The sequence below is a fragment of the Vipera ursinii genome, assembly GCF_947247035.1.
Source record: "Vipera ursinii genome assembly, chromosome: 3".
In the NCBI taxonomy this organism is placed as follows: domain Eukaryota; kingdom Metazoa; phylum Chordata; class Lepidosauria; order Squamata; family Viperidae; genus Vipera; species Vipera ursinii.
Window position 1 is genome coordinate 146,336,392 of NC_139516.1, and position 25,865 is coordinate 146,362,256.

At 40.0% G+C, this 25,865-nt stretch overlaps 1 protein-coding gene across 2 annotated transcripts; it reads right to left on the bottom strand.

Moving 5' to 3' along the window:
• Positions 1–1,381: 1,381 nt before the first annotated feature.
• On the bottom strand, positions 1,382–23,670 carry ADTRP (androgen dependent TFPI regulating protein). 2 transcript variants are annotated; one of them, XM_083359950.1, is made up of 6 exons: positions 23,175–23,670; positions 18,416–18,550; positions 17,315–17,416; positions 6,970–7,085; positions 3,613–3,764; positions 1,382–2,574 (listed from the first exon to the last, which is right to left on the bottom strand). In XM_083359950.1, exons 1-6 carry the CDS (start codon positions 23,343–23,345, stop codon positions 2,528–2,530), a joined length of 723 nt encoding a protein of 240 aa, XP_083216076.1. In that variant the 5' UTR covers positions 23,346–23,670; the 3' UTR covers positions 1,382–2,527. The 2 variants fall into 2 exon arrangements, with proteins under 2 accessions (XP_083216076.1, XP_083216077.1); XM_083359951.1 differs by lacking the exon at positions 3,613–3,764.
• Positions 23,671–25,865: the final 2,195 nt, after the last annotated feature.

Here is a 25,865-nt window from a genome sequence, read left to right on the forward strand (position 1 = left end):
GATCACCATTACATCAGTATGAGTTGTCATGTCCTTGACCTATGGTTCCTTCCCCCTTTCTTACCACAGCAGAGAGGTTGGAGAGGAAGAGATTTCAAGAGAATAAGCTCTTTGTGTAATGTGCTGGTGGTTCCCAGCCATAGGCTGCCCTTGTGATTGCATTGCTTTCCGAGTGTACAAGACAATAACCAGGCACTTGAGCATTCCAAAGGCAATGGTTAAGAGGCAAAGGAAAACTTGAAGGCATGAAACTTAGTATTCTTCAAGTCTGCCAAGCCAGAAAAACATATGTTCACATGATTTCCCATTTAGCAATTGCTTCACTTAGTGAGGGATTTGCCAGTCTCCGTTAGGTCATGAAATGAGGACTACCTGTATTGTGATGTTTATTGTTCAGGCATTATTAGCACACTCAGCCTCCTGTGAATAAAACAGTTTTCTACAGTTAAAAGGCAGTTGAGTGCTTTCACTGTTATAGATCCTGCATAAATAGCAATAGCACTTAGACTTATATACCACCTCACAGTGCTTTACAGCCATTTCTAAGCAGTTTACAGAGTCAGCATATTGCCCCCAATAATCTGGATCCTCATTTTACCAACCTCAGAAGGATGGAAGGGTGAGTCAACCTTGAGCAGGTGAGGATTGAACCCCTGGCTGTCAGCAGAATTAGGCTGCAATTAGGCTGCAAAAGGGACGCGGTGGCTCAGTGGGTTAGGACGCTGAGCTTGTCGATCAGAAGGTCGGCAGTTTGGCGGGTCGAATCCCGAGTGCCGCATAACAGAGTGAGCGCCTGTTACTCGTCCCAGCTTCTGCCAACCTAGCAGTTCCAAAGCACGTAAAAATGCAAGTAGAAAAATAGGGACCACTCCGGTGGGAAGGTAACAGCATTCTGTGCGCCTTTGGCGTCTTGTCATGCCGGCCACATGACCACGGAGACGTCCTCGGGCAAGTGCTGGCTCTTCGGCTTTGAAACGGAGATGGGCACCGGCCCCTAGAGTCGGAAACGACTAGCACGCATGTGCGGGGGAAACTTTACCTTTACCTTTTTACTGCATTCTAACCACTGTGGCACCACGGCAAAATTATTTCGAAATGTTTTATATGGGAATACACTGCACTACACTTCGGTTTGATTTTAGTTGATTTATCACTCTTTAATTTTTAAAAGTTAGACCTAGTCACAATTTATTTTCTGTAAATTAACTGAAACTGATCTTACTCAGGATCTAAAAGTAAATACATAACGTAATAATTAGAAATAAGCTCCAGCTTTCTTATTCATTCTCTAGAATTATGCAAAATACAAGAACTATTCATTAACTTATTTATAGCACATGTATTAATTACAAGTAAGAGTTTATTTCAGGCCTATCTTGTTGATTTATACCACGCACCCCCATTCCAAGTTCAATGGCTTTGAATTCCTGGATAGTTTTATGTGTTGTTTTTTTTAAGGAATATATAGTTCTCATTCAATAACCACTTGTTCAGCAAGCATTATAATGTATGATGGTGCTCAGTGACCGGTCCTCAAGAATGCTGGCTGCCACAGCATTTCTGCTGTCACATGATTGTGATCTGGGTGCTTGGCAACCAGCCAAGATTTCCAGTTGTTGAATTATCACCCCGTGATACAGTTGTGATGTCCAACCTTTCTAGTTGGCTTCCACACAAGCAAAGTCAGTGGAGGAGCTGGTAGGAAGTTAGAAGTCCTGATCATGTGAGATCACTGTTCTTACTTAACAACCTGGACAGTCTTTGGTAAACATGGCAACTGGTTGGATTGCCATTGCTAAGCAATGCAGTCACACGACATCATTCTTTATGACCTCATCACTTAGCAGTAGAAATTTGGGTCTTAATTACTGTCATTAAATGAGTACTACCTGTATACAAATTCCTAAATTATTGTATTTGTAGCTTGGGCTCATCTAAAGAGGTCAAGAGGAAGATCAAATGTTATTCCATATTATCCTCAAAATAATCCTAATTCATTCTAGCTATTTTTGTGGGCCTCAGCTGCCTTACTAGGCTCTTATCTATTATTTACCACTGAGCATTTTATAGTCTCAGATTTCATATTACAGAAAGCCAATTATCATTAAAAAAAATACATGACTGACTTGGGGTGTTTTGTTCAGTTACAGTCTAGTAATTTATACAGGCGCTTGTTGAATAAAGAATATGGCTATAAATGTATCTAAATAATTTTATAATTGCAGTTGAATGAAAAATTAGAATTTAGCCTCAATACACTTGGGTGACAAAATCATGTTAGTCATCGGTATTATATTTATCTCTCAGTGGGTTCTGATCATCCTACATAACAATTTGAATTCTCTAGCCAACGGCAATACTTCCTTCATAGTGGTCCACATGTTTCCTGGATCTCTGTTCATCTCTGCTGGCAGAACTTTTTATTCTAAATAATTTATTTTTATAAATATTTTTATACAGAGAGATTTCATAGCAATTTTCTTAGTTTCATCATATATCTAGATCTTGGGATGACACCCTCAGCTTTTCATTTGCTTTTCTTCTTGTAAACATCAACCACTGGAACTGTGTCACCTGTAGAAAGGCATGAGAAGTTAAACAAAAATAGGAAAAAAATGAAAAAAGTGAAGATTTAAACATATGTCTTGTGGACTTGCAACTCTCAGAATTCCTCAGCCAGTGTGCCTGGCTGTATGCCAAAGAGGAGTCACTACCTTAAGAATCAGCAAATGACAGCTGCTGAACAAAATTTGGTAGTGCTGCTGACTTTCATATGTAATGAAAAAGATAAAATTGTGGAAATGGGACTTAGTAAATAGATATATACAGTGCTTTTTTTGTAAAAGAAAAAGGTGCCGGAACTCACACATGTCGTACAACCCGCCTTGCCTACCCTACAAGGTTCCATCCCAAAAAGGTGCCGGAACTCCGTTCTGAGCGTTCTATGAGGAAAAAAGCCCTGGATATATATTCTTACCTCTGCTCACTTCTCAACATGGCTGCTGAATGGAGTACTAAACATTTGATTGGTTTAGCATGATGTGAACCCACCCATTATATCTAGGGAACAATATCAGTAAGAATTGCTCAACAAATCCTGGCTTAGTATTATATACAAATAGAGAATTGAGCCTGCAGCAAAAGAAACCATTTGCTAGAAAATGGACTTTTTGTTACCCACAAATAGGCAACACTTGGCTGAGAATTAAACTACTTTCCCAGAGTATCTCTCTGGTGGGAAACAGCAGGAGACTCTAATCTAGACCTCATAACATTCTAGTTTTATGCTAATTAGCCCATTTATTCAGCCTAGCAGTCTTATTTTCACTGGCTAGGTAATATACAGTACAGGAATGTTTCCTGTACTGTGAGGAGTATATTTATCATAGCTTGCTATTTTTTTAAAGTCTCATTTTCTCATTAAAAATTTGAATTGAGGAATGAATGAACCCTCTCAGGAGAAAAAAAAAGAGAGAGAAAGGTTTGGTGAAGTAAATGAATGTACAAATCAAGCTATATCTGAAAAACGATGACAAATGGACAGAAATCTGGAAAACATAATCAAGTGTGTACTTATAACTTTGAAGGATTTCTTTGCAAGATTAGACTCACCCCAAATCATGCGGTTGAGAAATCTTCCTAACATGTAGTAAAACAAAAGGGTGACAACACCAATTCCTGTAAACACTATGATGCCAAGTGGACTTAAAAACTTGAAGATTGGATATAACCATTTGCCTGTTTTAGCAAAATAGTACAGGACCCTAGAAAGGGAGTTAATTTTTTTCAGTTAGGATATCTCATTATGAAACAAACATGATCAATTGGTTCAAGTTTAATTATAGTTAGAATATTCTAATAATGATTAACCCAAGGATCAGTACATCAACTGTCTAGGCTTGTGCAACTGTCATCCATCTGTCCATCCATCCAATACAGAGTTTATATTCTTACCTTTCTGCCAGAAAGACTTCCAAAGAGGCAATGACCTCACTGAGCATGAGATCAACTCATCCTCAATGCCATGGGATGTGTGATCCTTTTGATTCAGTAAGCCAGGGGTCTTTAAATATGGCCCTTTTATGACTTGTGGACTTGCAACTCCCAGAATTCCTCAGCCAGTGTGCCTGGCTGAGGAATTCTGGGAGTTGAAGTCCACAAGTCATAAAAGGGCCAAGTTTGAAGACCCCTGCACTAAGCCTTCCTCAGGATAAACATCCACACTATACATACAAAGGCCTGCAATTCTACACTGTCACTCATGTGACATCACACAACATCCTTCCTACTGCTGCTCCCTGTTACTGGAGAGGTCTAGTGAATGTAGTAACTGAATTGAAAATATTCATGAAATAAATTTTAGAGATAAAAATAAACAATAACTTTAAGAAACTGTACAGAAGCATCACGGTGATAGGAAATGGGAAATAAAATGCAAATGTCTTTGATGAGTTTAAAATCGTGCATTTAGCTAATAACACAATCCTGTGCATGTTTAGAGCCCAAGTGTGTGTTACATTTGCAGAAAGAGGTAAAGTGTTTTTTTCCCCATTGCTCATATACGCTTTTAGGAAATTGGCCTGATATGTCTATGCAAGAATAGGCCTTCCACTGTGGGAAAGAGGCAGACAGATTCCTTGAAAGGCTTTCGTATTTTAAATTCAGGACATGGTTTATGTCAGAGATCCAAATCTTCCTGTCTGCAGTTTTATCTTTTTTGAAGGCAGGCTCAGGACAAAGCATGGGGCGGGGCCAATTAATTTTAATTTTAAAGTTAATTTTTTCTTGAAATGAATTAAATAAAATGAATAAGTGTACTCCACATTAGAGCAAAGCAATAAGATGCTTCCAGGCATCAAATTACTCCTAGAAGGGTCCCTTGATAGAGGAAGTTATGACGGGTCATTTAGCGACAGTTCAAAGTTATGACAGACCTCCCCCTCTGCCACAAAGTACTTACGACCCAGCCCTGAAGTTACGTATGTTGCAGCAACCTTGTGTTCATTCACCTTTACAACCGACTACAGAGATGCTGCAACAAGGCATCCCCACCTATTTTCCCCTATCCTGCCCTGCCAGGTCCCACCCGCCTGTCAACGATCACTCAGTTACCTTTCAAACACTAGGCCCCGTGGTCTTCCCAACCCAAGAAACTCCATTCGCAATTAATGACCCACACATTCATTGAACAAATGCATTGGGGAGAGCCAGGATGGGGGCTCATTCACCTAATATGATTCACTTAACATCCTCCCAACCTTCACCTATAACGGGCAGGTTCCATTATAGTTGTAACTCAAGGACTTCTTGTATACCCCTCCCACTTCATTTCTCTATGCATTCATTCAGTGAAAAGAAGTTTAAATAGGAAGCTTCATGCTGCAAAGCAAAGCATCAGCTTCTAGCTTAAAAATGTATTTACAGGAATGCCTTTGGGTGCCGTAATAGTCCCACTAAGGTTACAGATGACATTCTGGTAGACTAGGCCCCCATTCTGATGACTGAGTGTTTTGAGAATATCTTGATAGCTGTTTTGTGAGTGATCCCACTGTGAGCTTCCAGAGCACCTGTACCACAAAAGCTTGCCCCTCCCTTTATTTCACAATTTGCCTTTTTATGTATGTGATCGTTTTCTTTTTCTGTTCCATGTTTTTTTTATAATTCAGGGGCAACTTTGGGAAACATTCTGTGGGGCTTTTCCTTTCTTTACTTCCCTGTTTGTGTCCCTGTCTGTTACTCAGAAATAACAGTGAAAATAGAGCTGTTCTAATATATCTGATACCAAGAGAAAAGGAGATGATAATGTTAGCACCTAATTTTAGATACAGAAGCCAACCAGCATTTCAAATCTGGGAATGACCCAATACATCTGAGGAGATGCAAAGCAGGCTGATGGTAAGACACAGCTCTGTCACCTATTATTACATCATATTATTCCGCTGTCCAGTATCTGCTTCCGGAAGCAACTGTTAGGCTGGCTAAAAGCACCAGATATCTAAATAGCAACTAGCATTGCTAGGCTAGTCTCTCTCTCCTCCTTCTAGGGCTGTAAGGAAGTTGTAGTTCAATATGTCTGATGGGTACTATGTTCAAGGAAACTCATGTAAGCTTTCTGTTTGAAGCAGGGTTGGGAATATGCTACCTTCCATAAATTACAACTGCCACAATTAAGCTATGTTTGCTGTAGATCAGGGTTGTCGAACTCAATTTCATTGAGGGCCGCATCAGCATTGCAGTTGCCCTCAGGGGGCCGGGTGGGTATGGCCAGGGTGGGCGTGGCCTACTGGGTGGGCGTGGCTAGAGTGCGTATGGCCTACTGGGTGGGCGTGGCCAGCTCTACAACGTTTGCATTAAGGGTGCCTATGGGGGCCTGGGCAGGAGTGGGACAGATCTGAGGGTCTCTGGCAGAAGGAGGGTCTCTGAGCCAGGGCCAAGGCAGTGGGGGCCGTTCCCTCACTGTTTCCAGGATGGCTTCGTGGGCCACATGAAACCACTTCGCGGGCCTTGTGTTTGACATGTCTGCTGTAGATGCTAGATGGTACAGTATAATTGTACAACACAAAGAGGAGCAGGAGGTGTATCCCATCTTTGGTTTGAAACAGAAGTTTTGAGGAAAGTTTGAAAAAGCAAAACTTGCACAGGCAGTGATTTGTGCAAACTGGTACTATGGAATAGCAATAAGATCACCAAGCCATGAACAATCTGAATAAGTTTAGGAGTTGATTATCCCCTTGTGTGACTTAGCTGTATAACGCAGTTCCAAGGTCCCTCAAGGTCAGATCAGAGTTCACTCTAGCTGCATTTGAGGATAATTTTTTTTTCCTTGCAGGAGGGAGAGAAAGAAGTTGCATCCGTTGCGGATACTCAGGCTGAATATTCAATTAGATGAGGGAAAAAATTGTTTCCTTGCTTTTTGCTAAACATCATGTAAACACAAACCCCTTTATTTCTACATTTTCAGAAACTTACCAAAGTTGATAGCTCAGTGCAGCCATTCCTAAGATGCTGAGGCTTTTACCCATTGATGAATACTGATGAGCGTTAACAATAATTTCTATCAAGGCCAAAGGAAATGCCAAAGTGTGCTGGAAAAAAGACAGTGCTTTAGACAAACTGAATTTGTAATGCGAAAAATTAAAAGTACAATCCGCCTAGTAGCACAGAGTTATATTTTCAAGTTAAGTGGCAAGGATATAGGGAAGTGTGGCTAGCCCGACAGGCAGCAGAGATATTCCACAGAATCTGTAGAGGTACCAACAAAAAGATAAATAAATGTGGAGCTCTTCCATCTTTCCCTCCGTAATGTGTTTTTTTTTAAATGGAAAGCTAAAGGAAGGAAGTTGGGAGAGTTTCAAAGAGAAGTTGTAGTCCTCTGGGTTCTAAGGATAACGCTACGAATATGGTACGGCAATTGTAGAATAAAAATCCTTCTGAAAGAAGAAATGTACCTTTTAAAAAGTTTGTAATTCTTCTATCTGAAACCTCCAGATGGCAGCAACTGACCAGGCTTACCTTGATTCAGAAGCAAAGTCATGTTGAGCCTGGTTAGTATTTGGATGAGAATTAAATAATCCCAGAAGAAAACAGCAAACCGTCACTGTTTGCCAAGAAATGTGTGCACAAGTGAATCTATGAAGTCACCAAAAACATGTTTCTAGATTCTACAGTCCCTTCTTTATTTCTGACCTCACTTTAACCCATCAGGTATATGTTGTATCATTACTATACGTATACATAAGGACAGTGCTTTTTTTGTAAAAGAAAAAGGTGCCGGAACTCACACGTCATACAACCCGCCTTGCCTACCCTACAAGGTTCCATCCAAAAAAGGTGCCGGAACTCCGTTCTGAGCGTTCTATGATAAAAAAAGCCCTGCATAAGGAACATCGGAAAGGGTTGAATGGTATGTATAAAACTAAATAAACAAAAGGTTTCTGGATGCTAAAACTGAGCTGGTCAAGAATTTTTTTTAAAAAAATCATTTAAGTTTGCCTCATTTTGGTTTTATCCATTCTTAACAGTATAAAGTGAAAGAACAATGCAGTTTACAATGGCAAATTAGTTCACAGTGATTAACGTTGATACAGCCCAAGACCACAATCATTGCATGATTGGCCACTTATTGCAAAGTTTTCTATTTGCCAGTGGCTTTTAATTAGCTCTCCTCTTTTGCTAGACAATAGAAAACTGACTGTAGAAATGACATTAGTAATGGACCATATACTGCGGCTCAAAGCAAGTTGAAAGCCCTTTAAATGCATTTTGTTTTCCTCTCTGGAAACTGGTCCCTTCTCATAGCAATTTTTAATATAACTTTAGTCAAATTACACACCATGAGCCATTAAAAGCAATTAACTTCATTTCCATGATAACATTGTTTAATTTACCATTCATTCAAATAAATGCAAGCTTTGTATTTTGAGCAGATTAAAAAAAACTGTTTAAAAAGCAAATCTTCGTAATTATGCCTCAATTGTCATCAATCTTTGAGGGTTGATAAAAATGGTGACTCATTTTTACAGTTTTCATTATCATTTTTTTTTCATTTACTTGTAACAAATGAAAAAACCAAAAAGAGAAAATGATTCTCATACTGGGATACTCCTCCTGATAATAAAACAGAGAAGGGAAAACCTGATCTAAACAAGGCATCTCGCTATAAATAAACAAAACCCACAAAGAAATTTACCTCAGTTGCCCATAGACACTTTCTTTCAGGATGAACTCTTGCATTACCTTGCTTTTATTTATTTATATCATAACAGAGGTATTATTTACTTATTCATTAAAAAGGTTTGCTTAATTCAGTACCTGCTGCTCTGAGGTTGTACGAAATGATAATAACAGATTCAATTTATGTGCAGTGAAATACTTGAGCAGAAGATTTAACATTTTCTTCAAAGACAGACTGCTGTGTTACTCCTAAGGGAAGACTTTAAAGTTTGATTTTTTTTGCATTGATGGTACAAGGTAGTCAGTGGTGGGATTCAGTCGGTTCGCTCCAGTTCGGCAGAACCAGTAGCTAATTTTTTTGTTGCCCAGGCCCAGAAAGGACTTCCGGAAGCGGTATCCACACAGCGAACCGGTTGTTCTCATATTTGAATCCCACCACTGAAGGTAGTCCTTGTTTAGCGACTTCCTCATTTAGCAACTCTTCAGTTATTATCATGTTGAAAAAGTAACTTTACACATTTACAACCTTTGCCGCTTTGTAAAGCAAAGGAAAGCTGAAGTAAGACCATAAGCACCATTGCAATTTTGCATAGTGACTGCTTTGCTTAACAACCAAGTTGCCGGTCCCAGTTGTGGACACTAAATAAAGACTATCTGCATCTGCATGTCTGTCATAATGCTGCGGGGTATTTTAGGATGCAGACTTTGGATCTTTCTCATTTCCACTTGTACCTAATGTCCTGGCGGTATCTGTCTTAACCCATGAGGTTGTCTTCCATCTTTTTTCCAGTCTGTATGCGAGACAGACTTAAGTTATCCTTAACTGTATCAGTGTTAAGGTAGTGTTTTCTTCCTTATTCGGATATTACCTAAGAGCAAGTTTTACATAATATAAAATCTATTAAGCTTTATTGCCTTGGAGGAAATAGGTGAATGCAGTGACTGAGAACAGAGGCAACAGAGGGACTGGCAATAAGGATAGTATAGTGCAAGTGGATTCAACTTTTTGCCAGTTGAAGTATTCACTTAAAAAGCATATTACTAACTTAACAACTGCCACAATTCACTCAACATCTGCAGCAAGAAAGGTTGGGACATGGGGCAAAACTCACCAACAACTGCCTTGCTTAGCAATGGAAATTTTGGGCTCCATTAATGGTTGTAAATCCAAGATTACCTGAGCTCTGTTACTGCTTGTCTTTTTATCTCATATACAGGCAGGTAACTTGGAATCATAACCTGAACTGTCCAATTTAAGCTGTGTCCAATCTTCTACACCAGCATTATATCAAATTACTGGTTATCAAATTATTACCGTTATTATTAGTGGTTAAAAATAGCATTTTGTTGTATGTTTAATTCTGGGAGAGAAAGCAGTGTTTCTAAGATTTTTCTATCACAGCTTTCCAAACAACTGAAAGGCTCTGGGATATCTATGGTGCCTATTACAGAGGAAAGGGGAATGCATCAAACTCACCATTTATTGGGCTAGATTGGCTGACTTGTCAATTGGCATTTCTGGAGAAACTGACGATGCTCAACCTTAACTGTAATTATTTTCAAGGAGCTACCACAGAATTTTCTGAAACCTCATTTGACAAACTTGGCTTCATGCCACGTTTTTAATTTATTATGTTAGCCTTGCTCAAAACCCAACAGCCAGCCGTGTGACAGAATGGGCTCCTGTCAATTTGTCCCAGTTCCCGCTCACCCAGCAGTTTAAAAGCATACGAATGCCGTGAATAAATAAGTAGCCTTGGCGTGAAAGGAGCCTTCTCGTGCATCCCCTGGGCAACGGTGATGTCACTGGGTAATTCTTTCAACCTAGAAGTGCCTTGAATAGGTGCTTCCAATACAAACATAATAGTAGCCATGCTCAATCCGGTACCCTCCATACCTGAGGCCTCCAACCACTGGTTTACAAAAAAATACATATTATTACCAACTAGAAAAGGATAATAAAACTGTTGGAAGTCAGCACCCACCCACCCTCCTAGAGAAGGAAATATTTGGGGAAATATTGGAAAAGGCAGAAAATTATATTTCCCCAAACGAATAATGGAGGAAAAATTCTTAAAAGGCTTTTCTGCCCAAGTTTCCCCAGGCAGAAACTGAGCAGGCCAGCTTTTAGATTTGGGGCCACCTATTCATAAGCAAAATGCCTTCAGCCATAGCCCCAGGGAAGGTTTGAGCTGATGGGTTTAGAAATACAAAGACTCCTAAGGACAGGAATATGGCCTTTAGGACGTAATAGGAATTAACCCACCACCATTAGAATATCAAAAGCTCAGGTCAAAATACATGACAGAGGAACAACCTCAAATAGGAACAACTCCAAATACAAAATCCCAAAAAGGTATAAAAACCCACCAACTCCCAGCTCCATTTTATCATCCACCTCAGAAACATGCTGTGTCACTGAAGTTTCTGGCAACTCAATAAACAAGAACCTTCTTTCCAAGCAGCCTCCATTTTGTTTACTCCCAGCTTGGAACCGGACCTGAAGATTTTTCTTTCAACAAAACATTTAAAATACTAACCTATTGTTGTAAAATACCATGAAACATTTTTTTCATTTCTGATCACATAAATATTTAGTACTGATATTTTTAATTCTTTGGGTTATATTAATTTGGGGAAAAGTTTGTTTCCCTTCTATTTCTTGCTTCTGTTTGGTTTTATTTGTTAATTACTAATTGTCTTTAGTATTTGTCTTTGTTTATCCTTGTTGTAGGTTTGTCGTTATCCTGTATCAAAAGACAATCAAGGGAAGAAAAGGTATTCTTAAAAAAATTAGCCAAACATTTGAGAAGGAAGACTGCACTAGGGTAACTAGATACAAAACAGCCACTGCAGATTATGAAAACAAAGACATTCTGAATCTCGCGATATATCCTCTTCTTGGGGGGAAAAATTAAATTAATTGTAAAATGTTTTTGGAAAGGAAGGAGATGGTGGCTTGCTGGAGGAAGCACTGTTGCCACAACCAACACGTGGGATAGAAAAATGGAGGAAACAGTAGAAAATGATTGGCATTCATGAATTGATTGTGAAGATGAATATGTTGTGATTCAGGGTCAGCCTGTGGGTTCGGCAGTTGGGTCGGACGACTCAGAGGAGGAGGAGGGGGGTGTTGAAGATCTTGCTGAGGGGGTTGAAGATCTTGCTGATGAGAGCCCTCAGCCAGGCCCCTCCCACTTGGTCACCACGGAGACCCAGCTGTGTGAGCCTGACAGCGTGGATGAAGATGACCCACAGCTGGCCCTGTTCAAGGACGCCCGACGCAGGAGGCAGTCAATTAGGAGTAAACAGAGGAAGGCAATGGGGCTCCTCGGAAGGAGGCAAAGAGAAGCCACGCCCTGAACTCTATATAAGGGGAATGTGTGGGAGGGCTGGTTTGCTGAAGGCAACCGCTTGGATAGTTCCTGTTTCTAAAGCTCCTGTTTCTTGGTTTGTCTTGTTCCGTTTGTTTTTGTAGCAATAAATTTGGCAGGCGTAATTCCAGCCTCTTGCCTTCTTGTAAAAGGGGTTGTCCCTGCCTTTTCTGCAAGGCCGGTAGCAGGCTGGTACAGAACAGAATAGTATTGCACTATCCAGATGTAGCACCCCAGATTCTATCATTCATTCTTACAGGGGAAGCTGATCTGTGGATCGCAGGAATAATACCAATGCCGTAAGTCCTAAAGCCATCTCTTCACTACTCTTTTTGGCAATATTTCTGGGTATGTGAGCGTATTTTAGATTTGTTAGTGCATTTTGATGGGAAAAAATGAATGCAGAAGATAACTTCCCAAGAATATCTGCTTTCTTTTTTTTTTTTTTTTTATTGAAAAGTTTTACAATACAATTTTCCATTAAAAACCCCCATCCCCCTCCACCCTCCCCTCCCTACCTCCCCCCTACCTCTTCCCTCCCCCCTTCCCCCCTCCCTCTTCCCTCCCCTCCCTCCCCCCCACCCCCCTCCCCCCCCGGACTTCCCAGAGCTAAATACAAGGTATATATATATAAAAGCAATCATAAGCAACCATATACTAACAACCATAAATTCTAAAAACCATGACTCTCTAACTTATATAAGAACAAACAAAACTTAACATTATTAAATATATATAAAAAAAAAATAGGAAAAGAAAAGAAAAAACACGAAAGAAGACTTATTCGAATGCTAGATAAAACTTCTTAACCCTATACTTATTCTGGATAAACTCAATCCACTTTCTCCATTCCATAATATAACGTTCTTGCGAGTGATCTTTCAAATAAGCCGATATCTTCGCCATCTCTGCCAGGTCGGAAACCTTTAAAGTCCATTCTTCTATAGTCGGCAGCTCCTCTTTCTTCCAATATTGTCCTATCAAAAGTCTTGCTGCCGTGACTAAATTCAGCATCAACTTGGAGTCCACCACTGTAGCATCAACAATTATTCCCAACAAAAAAAATTGCGGACAAAACTTTATCCTCCTTTTAAAGATCTTCTGTATATTCCACCAAATTTTAATCCAAAAGGCCTTAACCTTTTTACATGTCCACCATATGTGAAAATATGTTGCATCTTCAACCCCGCACCTCCAACACTTAGGCTGATAATTCGGATACATACTTGCAAGCTTTTTAGGATCTAAATGCCATCTATAAAACATCTTATAAAAATTCTCTCTTAAATTTTGAGCTTGAGTAAATTTCACATTCCTCACCCAGATCTTCTCCCACATGTCCATTGTAATAACTTCCTGGATATTTTGGGCCCATTTTATCATACAGTCCTTAACAAGCTCTGTTTCTGAATCAATCTCTATCAATGCAAGATATATCCGTTTAATATGTGCAGGTCCCTGATTTCTAATTTGCTTTATCAGATTTTCATCAATCGTTGCAAATCCAATTTTCTGGTCTTCTTTCCACCTGGCCCGTAACTGAGTATATTGAAACCATGTTTGAACAACCTTCTCTTCTCGCAAGAAGCTATATGATTTCAAGCACCAAACATTCCTTTCCAAACTTAAAATTTCCTTGTAGGTAGTCTCATCGTGTTTGAAACCAGCATGTATATTTTCTATTGCGTGTTTTGGAATTGCCCACAATGGTATCTTACAACTTAGCTTATGTCTATACTTCTTCCAAACTCTCAGCAATGCCTGTCTTAAAATATGCGTCCTAAACACAGTACCTACCTTCTTATCATACAACAAATATGCATGCCAGCCAAACAACAAATCATGGCCCTCAAGATTTAATAACCTCGATTGCGTCAAATTGATCCAATCACTTATTCCTACTAATGCAGCAGCTTCATAATATAATTTAAAATTAGGCAATTTAAGGCCACCTCTCTCACGAATATCCTGCATAATCTTAAGTTTAACTCGTGGCTTTTTCCCTGCCCACACAAATTTATTGATACCACGCTGCCATTCCTCCAAATTAGAGTCTTTCTTAAGAATCGGTATCATTTGGAATAAAAATAAAAATTTGGGCAGGACATTCATTTTCACTGCTGCAATCCGTCCCAACAAAGTCAATTGTAATTTTTGCCAACTCTCCAATTCTTTTTGAATTTTCCCCCACAATTTTTCATAATTATTTTTATATAGCTTTGTATTCGAGGGCGACAAAATTACCCCCAAATATTTAACCCTTTTAACAATCTCAAATCCAGTTAATCCTTCCAAGAAGGCCTTCTGTGAAACTGTCATGTTTCTAGCCAAAATTTTAGTTTTCTGTATGTTTACTTTAAATCCAGAAACCTTCCCATATTGTGTTATTATCTCTATCAGGTCCACAACAGAGTTCTCTGGCTGGGTCACTGTAACAACCAGATCATCTGCAAATGCTCTCAATCTATAGTCCTGATCTCCAACTTGTATCCCCTTAATTTTTTCCGAATTCCGAATCTTGTTCAATAATATCTCTAAAGTTAATACAAATAACAAGGGCGATAACGGACATCCTTGCCTTGTACCCTTCTCAATATTACATACTGCCGTCAGACTATTGTTAACTATGATTCGGGCAGTTTGCTTTTGATATAATGCCCTAATCGGCTGTAAGAAATTTTCCCCAAAATCCATTTTATCTAACATTCTCAACAGAAATTGCCAATTCAATTGATCAAAAGCCTTTTCAGCATCTAAAAAGATTAGCGCTGCAGAGATCTGGTTGTGCCTTTCCAAATACTCTAACACATCAACTATATGTCTAACATTATTTTTCATTTGCCTACCACTAATAAACCCCGTTTGATCCCCATAAATCACCTGTTGCAGAACCCTCATCAGTCTATTAGCCAAAACCTTAGCAAATATCTTATAATCTGTATTTAAAAGCGAAATCGGTCTGTAATTTTTAACTTGAGTAGCATCCTGATCTTCCTTCGGAATCAATGAGATAAAAGCTGTTCTCCAAGACGGTGGCACCTTTCCCCCCCTCTGGATTGTCTGGAACAGTTCCTTTAACGGTTTTATCATCTCAAATTGTAAATTTTTATAAAAAGCCGCAGACAAGCCATCTGTACCGGGCGCCTTATCAACCTTCAAATCCTTAATTGCTGTAAGGATTTCTTCTTCTGTGATCAGTTGGTTAATCCCCTCTCTTTGTGCTTGCGTAAGGACCGGAATATTAGCATTCTCCAAATATTTATCAATGTCTTTTACCTCAATTTCCTCTTTGGTATATAATTTCGAATAAAAATCCACAAAAGCATCCTTAATAAGATTCTGTTGAAACACGACCCTTCCTTTATATTCAATCTTGTCTATATTAGAGGCCCTTTGTTTCTTCCTCAGTCTATAGGCTAACCATCTGCCTGGTTTATTAGCGTTGCAAAAAGTATTATGCCTAGCAAACCGCAGATTGGTTGCCACTTGGTCTGCCATTAATTTATCAAATTGTCCTCTTAACAGCCTAATAGCCTCTTTAATCTTCACGTCCCCTGGATTCAAAATCAAAGCCCTTTCTTTTTCCTTTATTTCATTCTCCAGTTCTTTCCTTCTGGTTTCCACTACACGTCTACGTCTATTATTCATATATATCAACACACCTCTCATATAGGCCTTACTAGCATCCCAAACCATATCCATAGAGGTACCCTTATTCATATTAATCTCAAAAAAATCCTTCATCCGCTGTTTACATTCTTCCACATTTCTCTGGTCTCTAAACAAGTTCTCATTTACGCGCCACGAGCGCCTGTCTCTTTTCTCCTTATCAATCTCCAACCAAACTGGACTGTGGTCTGAAATAGTTCTTGCACATATCTTCACTTTTTTAGTTCTCAAAAAGAAATCATTAGTCAACAAAATAAAATCAATCCTTGAGAAAGATTGGTGTCTGTCAGAACATCTGCTTTCTTCTTTCATTGGCTTTTGGCAATGCATTTCTGGGAAGCCTCAAATACTCAATATTAAAAGAGACAAGTTCTTGAGCAATGTAGTAGTGTTTTGACTTTTCTAATGTTTTTTCCCCCCAGCTTGCTGTTTAGAATGGGCTTTTAGTACTATTGTGCATTTGTTCTTAAAGTATGAAATAAGTATATGATAGCCAAAGGAATCCACCCTCTAGCTCCTTGGATAAATTGAATAATTAATATTGCATAATTTGCTTTTTGAGGGATTTCATTCTATTTCTGAAAAAAAGCCTCCTATGACTTATTCATGAATTCTAAATTCTTTGGGTTGCATCTGCTCCCATTTTCCAGTGATGTCAGTGGACATTTCCTTTCCAATATAAATAACATAAAAAGGGATCCCAATCCCTCCAAAGAAAGCTGGCAATAATTAAATTCCTCAACATCCTCCAAAGAGGGCTGATCCAGTCGACCCCTTGTTTCATTAAAAAGGAATCTTGCCATTCCACTCACTGTTTAGTGCCAACTGCACAACTGGGATGTTCTATTTTCTCGGTTTTTCTTTTGTTATTAAAAAGGTATTGGTAATACTGGTACAATAGCAAGCTGCTTCCAGTATCAGAAGATACAAGACTTGGATCATTGAACCCGCAAAAGGTTCTCAGTACCCGCAAAAGGTTCCACTCTTCAGTATATCCCATCAAAAATTTTAACATTACTCTGGCCTCTGTGTAACTAAACCAGCTTAAAGATTATTTTATTATTTCTTATGTTTATACTGTATTCTGACACATGAAAATAACTTCATTGTAACGCCTTTGAGAAAATGATTATCCCCAATAACCAAGTAAGCTTCCAGAATAAGTGATTTAAATCTCATTCTAATAGTAGTGCGAGTCTAATACTTCAGCTGCCGAAGTATATTGCCTACTAAAACTGCTAAAGCTACAACAGGCCTAGACCAGTCCAATTCAGAAGTCAAAATGTACGTTTTAGTATTCTACCCATTCTCACTGATTATCTTCCTCAGAGCCAGTTTTCCAGCTGATGGAAATTGATTTCTATAACATCCCAGTGTTACACATTTTGTACACATGGTGTACAAATTGGAGAGAGGTGGTTATGGCATGTATTGTTGTCATCATCCTGAATTAAGAATCAATAGCCAGTAGCTATGGCAGAGAAGATTTGATTTGACTATGAAAAGAAATGAACCTAAATCTGAATAATTATCTGGAATAAAATGCATAGCTTATTCTGACTGTATTTATTATATTCAGCTTTTTTCTTTTTACTCACCATTCCATGATTTATCCATTCAGGAACACCTGAACTCATAGATTTTGGGTAAATAAGTTCCCGATCATAGAGGTATATACTCCAAAATGAAACATTCACAAACTAGAAAAAAACAAATAAGGAAAGTGTTGATTGACTGAGTTTACAATAAATGTTTACCTACCTATCTTACAATGTCCGTCCATCCATCCATCCATCCATCCATCCATCCATCCATCCATCCATCCACCTATCCTCCTCCATCCGTCCCTTGTCCTTCATAAAGCAGTGGTAGTTATCAATAGTATCAAACAATAATAAATAGCAAAACTATCTACATTTACCATCACAAAGGATACTGGAGCAAGTTTTTAAAATGGCAACTATTTGGATCAATTATTTCTGAAATGGGAGGGTGATGACCACCACCAAATCTGGCTAGAAGACATCTGGAATTGGTAGAGAAAATTCTACCTGTTACGGGTTTTTTTTCAAATGTTGTTGGTATGAACCTTTTTCAACCTTTTTTCTGTCTTCTGTCTAAATCTAAACTCCTCTTGTTGTCTCCTACATGCACTGAAATCCCTGAACTACTCTGGTCCTGCAAAAGGAGCAGGTAGCATTTTTGAGAATGGTACCTTGGTACTCTTTGACACCTATCTTAGTACCTAGCAGCCCAAACCTGACTTCTCAGACACTTTTTCCTATGTCATAACTATTGCCTCTCCCCAACGCTATCAGCGACTTTTCTAGACAGCTTATAGTACCTATATCTATCAGCAAAGAAATCACTATATTTATTTTCTGCTTGTAATTATCAAATCGTCCACATCAACAAAGCTTCCATTTTAAAAGAAACATTTCCAGGACGACAGGATGTGGGTTCATCACTCAAGAATTGGGTTCTGCCTACAATAACTTTTCTGTTATCTTCAAAACGATGTACTCCTTCCCATGACCTCTACAGACATTTAGGAAGAGTATACTAAACTGGGTAACAGCTATAATTCGCTCCTAGCATAATACTAGGAATTAACTTAAAATCAAATTATTGTTTATCCAAATAATTATCTAATTCATAACACATTTAATTTTGCACTGATAAATATTATTGCAACTTACTGTGGAAAATGGAAAAACCAAACTACTAAAGATCAAGTCTTTAAAGGACATCATGATTGTGGCAATTCTTTGTTTCTTCATTAATATGAACGTACTGGTCAGCAAGGAGATCCCATAGAAAATAACCTGTAAAACCTAAATTAATTACATCTAATGAGCAGTTGATCATACAAAGGTAAGTTGTACATACTGTATCTCACCAAACTGTATTCTTATGCTTTAGAGAATAGTTTTCAGGCTAAATATATTTTTCTTGCTGGAAATGTTTTAATGAATTAGTTTGGGTGATAAACTGCCTCATTTAATGAACTTAAATAAGAGAAGGCAATTGAATGTGCAAATATCCAGTCATTACAAGAAGAAAATCACCTAAAAGAAGTAATATGGATTCTACTCTGGGAGGAATTTTAATACAAAAAAGTTATTTCATAATATCTAAGACCCTGTGAAGTTGTGCAGTATTATTCTGATTAGCAATACTGTTTTTCTCCAGAAAATCAGATTGCTTGGATCTGATAGATCAGAACAATCCAAACCAGTATTCTGAAAAAACAGCAAATTGAATCATCAAAGCAGAGCAGTTCAATAAACAATAAAAAAATGAATTGATGCATCAGTCTTGCATTCTACTTCAATGGGATTCAATTAAATCCCCTTTTTTTAAATTCAACTGAAGCCTTTATCATTTGAACAGTCCAAATGGAAATGCATCACAAAACATTATACAAGACCAAGCCTACATTTGATAGAATGATGCAACTGCTTGAGATACCAAATAATAGAACAGAGGAGAGCTAATCTCTCATTGGTTCCTCTTAACCATCCATGTCATTCCTTTCTGCTGAATCTGACTTGCCACGGGATTTATTGAGCATTACATATTGGTTTATTACTTCTACAGCTTTGAAGTAATATTCAATGACAGTCCAATCATCTTACCCAAGCTCATTGGAGGATAGGAGAGTACCATCTTGTTTGTTTGCCTCAAGTATTAAAAATCTCTAGGCTAGCTCTTCAATTATATCCCAGATATTGTACCAAAAGTACCAATTTGACACAAATACATTAAAGTTACAAATACATTATGCTGGGAATACAGTCATTATTGTATTTATTTTACTTTCCTTCATGTAACAGGAAGGCAACTTTTGGAATATTTTTGGCGTCTTGGAAACATATCAGGGTGACTCTCACAAAAAAGCTGTCATGATGGAAACATAAAAAATGGATGGAGTTGGCCATAAAATATCTATATACCAGAAGGAAAATTGGACAGATCCCTGCCACCCTATCTAGACAGATAGGGTTAAGAAGCAGCAAATGTGGTGACCACTTTAAATTATCTCATCAAATCACCAGCCCCATCCATATATAAGGCTTCTAGTAAGGCAGTATTCAAGTCAAAAACACAGGCATGGGTCCAGAAACTTGCAGCCCAAAGAGGTTATTGTGCCTAAGGTAAACGTAAAGATTCCCCCGCACATGCGTGCTAGTCGTTTCCAACTCTAGGGGCCAGTGCTCATCTCCGTTTCAAAGCCAAAGAGCCAGCGCTTGTCCGAGGACGTCTCCGTGGTCATGTGGCCGGCATGACTAGACGCCAAAGGTGCACGGAACACTGTTACCTTCCCACCATAGTGGTCCCTATTTTTCTACTTGCATTTTTATGTGCTTTCGAACTGCTAGGTTGGCAGAAGCTGGGATGAGTAACAGGCGCTCACTCTGTTACACGGCACTCGGGATTCAACCCGCCAAACTGCCGACCATCTGATTGACAAGCTCAGCGTCCTAACCCACTAAGCCACCACGTTCTTATTGTGCCTAGAGTTCCCTTAATCCTCACAGCATCTTGGTGTAGGGCAGGGGTCGGCAACCTAAAAAAGAAAAAGAGCCACTGGGAACCGGTTCCATCACAAATTAAAAAAAGAGGGAGCCGCGTGCGTGTGTCCATGCACGCGCATGCGCAAAAAGGTTTTTTGCGCATGCGCGGACGCACGCGGCTGCCATTTTTAAAAAAATGAGATGGAACCGGTTCCCGGTTGCCCGATGGCGACGGCCCGTCTGCAAAGCTGCCGCTTTCGGCAGCTTTGCAGACGGGCCGTGGCAGCTTCCGCAAAGAGCGGCGCCCCTGCCCATTCCGAGAGGTGCGCGCGCACCTCTCCGAACGACCGGAGGTGCGCGCGTACCTCCGCGCGAATGGGCAGTGGTGCCGCTCTTTCAGGAAGCCCGCCGCGGCCCGTCTGTGAAGCTGCCGAAAGCGGCAGCTTAGCAAACGGGCCGCGGCAGCTTCCGCAAAGAGCGGCACCCCTGCCCATTCCGAGAGGTGCGCGCGCACCTCTCCGAACGACCGGAGTTGCGCGCGCACCTCCCCAAACCTTTGGGGAGGTGCGCGCGTACCTCCGTGCGAAGGGGCAGCAGCGCCGCTCTTTCAGGAAGCTGCCGAAAGCGAAGGGGCAGCGGCGCCGCTCTTTCAGGAAGCTGCCGAAAGCGGCAGCTTCCTGAAAGAGCGGCACCGCTGCCCGTTCGCGCGGAGGTACGCGCGCACCTCCCCAAAGGTTTGGGGAGGTGCGCGCGCACCTCCGGTCGTTCAGAGAGGTGCGCGCGCACCTCTCGGAATGGGCAGGGGCGCCGCTCTTTGCGGAAGCTGCCGCGGCCCGTCTGCTAAGCTGCCGCTTTCGGCAGCTTCACAGACGGGCCGAGGCGGGCTTCCTGAAAGAGCGGCACCGCTGCCCATTCGCGCGGAGGTACGCGCGCACCTCTCCAAAGGTTTGGGGAGGTGCGCGCGCACCTCCGCCCATTCGGGGAGGTGCGCGTGCACCTCTCCAAACGGGCGGTGCCACTCTCCATTTGGAGAGGTGCGCGCGCACCACTGCCCGTTGGAAGAGGTGCGCGCGCACCGGGCGGCTGGGAGCCGCAAGAGACGGCTCAAAGAGCCGCATGCGGCTCCGGAGCCGCAGGTTGCCGACCTGTGGTGTAGGGACACACATGGACATTTGTATGCATCAATGAACAATTTGGAAGTTATACATGCTTGGAGCAATGCACTGTGTTTCTTTGCTTCAGCCACCTGAATAAATTTGATATTATGGCTTTATATATACAGAAACATAAACAAGAGAAATGATCTATAGCAAATATAATACAATATCTAACTATAGTTCATCTTTTTTTCCTTGTTAAAAGCAAACATTCTTGACTGATGATGTATGAAATCTTCAACATGCAATATGCTGCAGCAGGATCATTCTTTTTTAAAAAAATGATTTTATTAAACATTTTAAAAAGTTAAAAGAAGTTAATACAGACTAATAAAAGCAAAGAAAAAAGAGAAAGAAGTGAAAGAGAAAGCTAAAAGTACAAGAAGGGAGAAAAGGGGGAAAGTAAAATAGAAAAGAAAAGTTACAAAGAAGTGGCTTCCAATCTTCTTTACAGCAGTTATAATTATAAATTTATCTTTTTCTCTAAAGTTACACGTCTCTTTTCTTTCTATAATCTATCCTATGTAATCATTTAAACCAGGGGTGTCAAACTGCCAGCCCATGGGCCGGACGCATCATCCGGAAGCCATGCCCACCCCATTGCTGGCAATGGCAAAACTGTCCCGATACGTTGCATGTCACGTGACGTCACGAGTTTGACACGTCTGATCTAAACCATAAATCATACGTTCATTGTCTGTTTTATGCAAAAAAAAACTCCATAAGGGGTTTCAACCAGCAATAACAAATATTGTCTTTTCTCAAATCAAAGAAGTCAATTTAACCATCTTGGGAAGTTCCATCTTTACCATCATTGCTTCATTTTAAGTATATTATAAGAGGATCATTCTTGAGAAATCACAAACTAAGCAGACTGGGTTATGAGTGAAGCTGTTTGTTTAACTTATATACTGCCTATCTCATTGTTGCAGAAACTCCAGGATGGTTTACTTATTTACCCATCTGAAATTTCAATGTATTTCAAAAGAAGTTTGCTACCCACCCTCCATTACTGAATTTTCCCATTTAGTTTGGCTGATGTTGACAGATTTTATTGTAGTGCAAGGTTAAAAACCCGGCTACTTTCCTATAACCTAGTGCACTTACTTACTTTCCAAAAATATGAATATTGAATCATTCCAGATGGTTATCTTAGATGTCCCTGAAACAGGATGAGTTATAAATACTATAATTAAAAAGTTTATACTATCAGTTGATGAACTTTCATCCAGCGTTTTCATCAGCGTCTAGAACTAGTTACACAATACTTTCTTTTCACTGAATGCATATCAAGGTATGGTGAATCTGAACTTGATAATTGCATATTTTTAAACATCTGGATTTAATTTCTTATATGTTTCTTCCCTTAGAAATGTAAAGATACATTATAAAGATCTGGGAAAAGGCAAGGACATTTTTGTAGAAAGTTTTCTGGACAGCTGAACCTCCCATAAAACAGTCCTTTGGATACAGCCGTTTCTGCCTGTTTCACACTCCTGGATTTTCTATAGGACCCCTACAAATTGCCTGCCTATATCCTGCCCCTCCCCAAATACTCCCAAACAGACTACATTGATACAGGTGTTATAAACTCATATAAATGCGAACTACATTTTAAAAAAATTAATGATCTGCTGGCAGGGCATTGATGTTGCAATCAACTCCCCCCAAAATGGTTGCGTTTGTTTTTAAGAAGGTTGGGGTCTTATTTGCAGCCGGAAATACAAACTCAAGGCTCAAGAGGCCGGCCGTCAGCTGGGCGAGAAACGCATTAGCATACTTACCACAAAGAGAAAACTCAGGTATTTCCACTGACCGCCAAACAACTGGTAGAAGCGGCCTGTGGACGTGACGGGCTTTTCCAGTTTGGCAAAGTTGTGGGAGACGGCGTAGAAAAGAAAGACATGCCAGGCGAAAACAACGCCGTAGTAGACGGGGCGGGCAGAGAGGGACATGGTACGGCTGGGAAAGAGCCCGGCGAGCAATTCTTTCCCCCTTCTCACGTCTCGGCAGTCCCGCACCGCAGAGCCTCTCTCGCGGCAAGAGCGCCCTCAGCTGCCGCGAGAACTTCGGGTGGCTTTGCACAGACGGTGCCGGCTGACACGTGTTGACAGCCCCGGCCGGTCAACTTGGTTTTCCTTCCTTCTTTTTTTCTTTTTTGCTTTTTCCTGCCCGTGGTTTTGTTGTCTGGTAACGATTCCTCAATTAGGCTATTCAGACAAATATCTATACACCACCAGGTCGTTGCAGATTAGCTGCCCGCTGAGCCTTGCTTTGATCTTTTATACAAAGAGTGTGGGGGTGATTGCATAACTCGATACGTGCATAAAGTAGTTATGGAAGCCAGGAGAGTAGCCAGTTTCATCAAAGAGAGAGAAGAAAAACCAGCTTATCAAAAGAGATGTGCTAAAGTTTGCCCCATAATTGTTTGGAACATCGCCATTGCATCATCTTCAGATAGAAAGATAAAGGTCATACTGTTTCTCTCCTCTTCCTCCTCCTCCTCTCCATGATGAAGGTAACAAAGAAGAACCACAGTATTACACCCTACCTATTGCGGTTGGTGTTTTTTTTTTAACTTTAATACATTTCGCAGGACTTGATGCTTTGATTTGCACCGATGTGCATGTTCCTGTGGTTAAATCCTAGCCCATGTGCATACGAAACAGTAATACTTCTGAGGGGTAGCTTTGCATACATCAGGGGTAGGCAACCTTGGCTCTTTTATGACTCGTGGACTTCAACTCCCACTGGCTCAGGAATTCTGGGAGTTGAAGTCCACGAGTCATAAAAGAGCCAAGGTTGCCTACCCCTGGCATAGATTATGCATCTGGCAAAACTGCATAACACAAACAGCATGGCAACTCCAGATTTGGAAGTCAGCATATATTTCTCATATGCTATACTAAGGTATTTTCTGAATCATTCTGCATCCATTTTCTACCAGTAAATGAGCATTTTTATTCCATTCTGTTAGTAAATCATGCAGAAGAAAACTAATTTAAAAAACAAAAAACAAACATGCATGGAAGCCAGAACTTCACTACTGGGAGCAGTAGGCATTATCTATATAGTCTTGCCCCTTCTCTTTATCCTTTGTTGATTGCATCTGCTCAGTTTGAAAATGTTGAAAATGTTATAATATAATGTTAGCTTTGTAAACAAAAGCCATTGATTTCTCATGATTGCTCCACACCATCTCTGTCACAATACACTTTTAATGTGTATATATATTGGCTAGGACAAGGGTAGGCAACCTTGGCTCTTTTATGACTCATGGACTTCAACTCCCAGAAATTCTGGGAGTTGAAGTCCATGAGTCATAAAAGAGCCGAGATTGCCTACCCCTGATGTATGCAAAGCTACCCCTCAGAAATATTACTGTTTCGTATGCACTCTGTAAAAGTGTGTTTTGAGTGCGGCTTATTCTTATGAAATTTGAGTCCTAGCGGCATTTTAAAAGTTCCACTTTAAGAGTTTTCTATTCAGGACCAGAAAATTACTGATAACACTGATGTGAGTTTTCCATCTCTTGTGAAAATGCCTTAAGAAGTTTGATATTACCCTGAAGGAATCAGTCAGTGCCAAGTTATTATGATTAGTAGGTAATGTTGAATACATGTAGCTGAAACAATTCTCCCCCCAGCAGAAAGTATTCTTATTAATGAAGCACACAGCATAGCCTCAATCTGTGTAATTGGTCTTTCCTTCTAATAAATGTGTTTAGACTTAAAAGTTTAAAGCACACTCGTAAGCACAATATTTATAAAATGGAAGTCTTCTTAATCATTGCAGTCTTTGAGATTTCTTGTTGGGTCAGGTCACTGTTACTCAGTCTATTCGTCATCTCCAGTAGTAAAGGGGGAGGACATGTCTCTTTCCTAAAAGATAGAATATTAATTAACATCATGGGTTCGCCAAAGGTTAGGCCGAAGGAGCATAGGATTGATTTGCAAGTTGCATCCCTTAAAAAGAGAATGATTATGCAAATGGTATGTGTTATGTACTGGGCTCTTGTTTAACACCATGAGACTTTAAGTCTCCTGTGCTGCAATTGGCTATCTGCAGGCGGCAATGGTTGATTCAAACCTATTGGTTGCCGCCTAGGGGCTAGACTATATATTGAAGCTTGTTGCAGGCATTTCCCCAGTACAGTTCCAGCACGAAATAAACTATGAGTTATCCTGTACTCTGTTCCGCGTCTTCATTCCTGCACCAAAGAACCCACTATTTAACAGTATGCATCTGGAAAATCTATACATGGCATCCTTATGTTAGAAAAAGCTGAGCCTGTGCTGCTGGAAACATGATTTATTAGAAGTAACCTGAACAATAAGTACACTTGGTTTGAGAACTAAATCTACTTCAATCATCTCTTAAGGAAATAGAGGGAATCTGCTTGAACTTTATGATGCCATCTTCTGAATCGTCTCAAAGAAATGTGGTAAACACACTGTTTTAGGGCAGTTCCATTC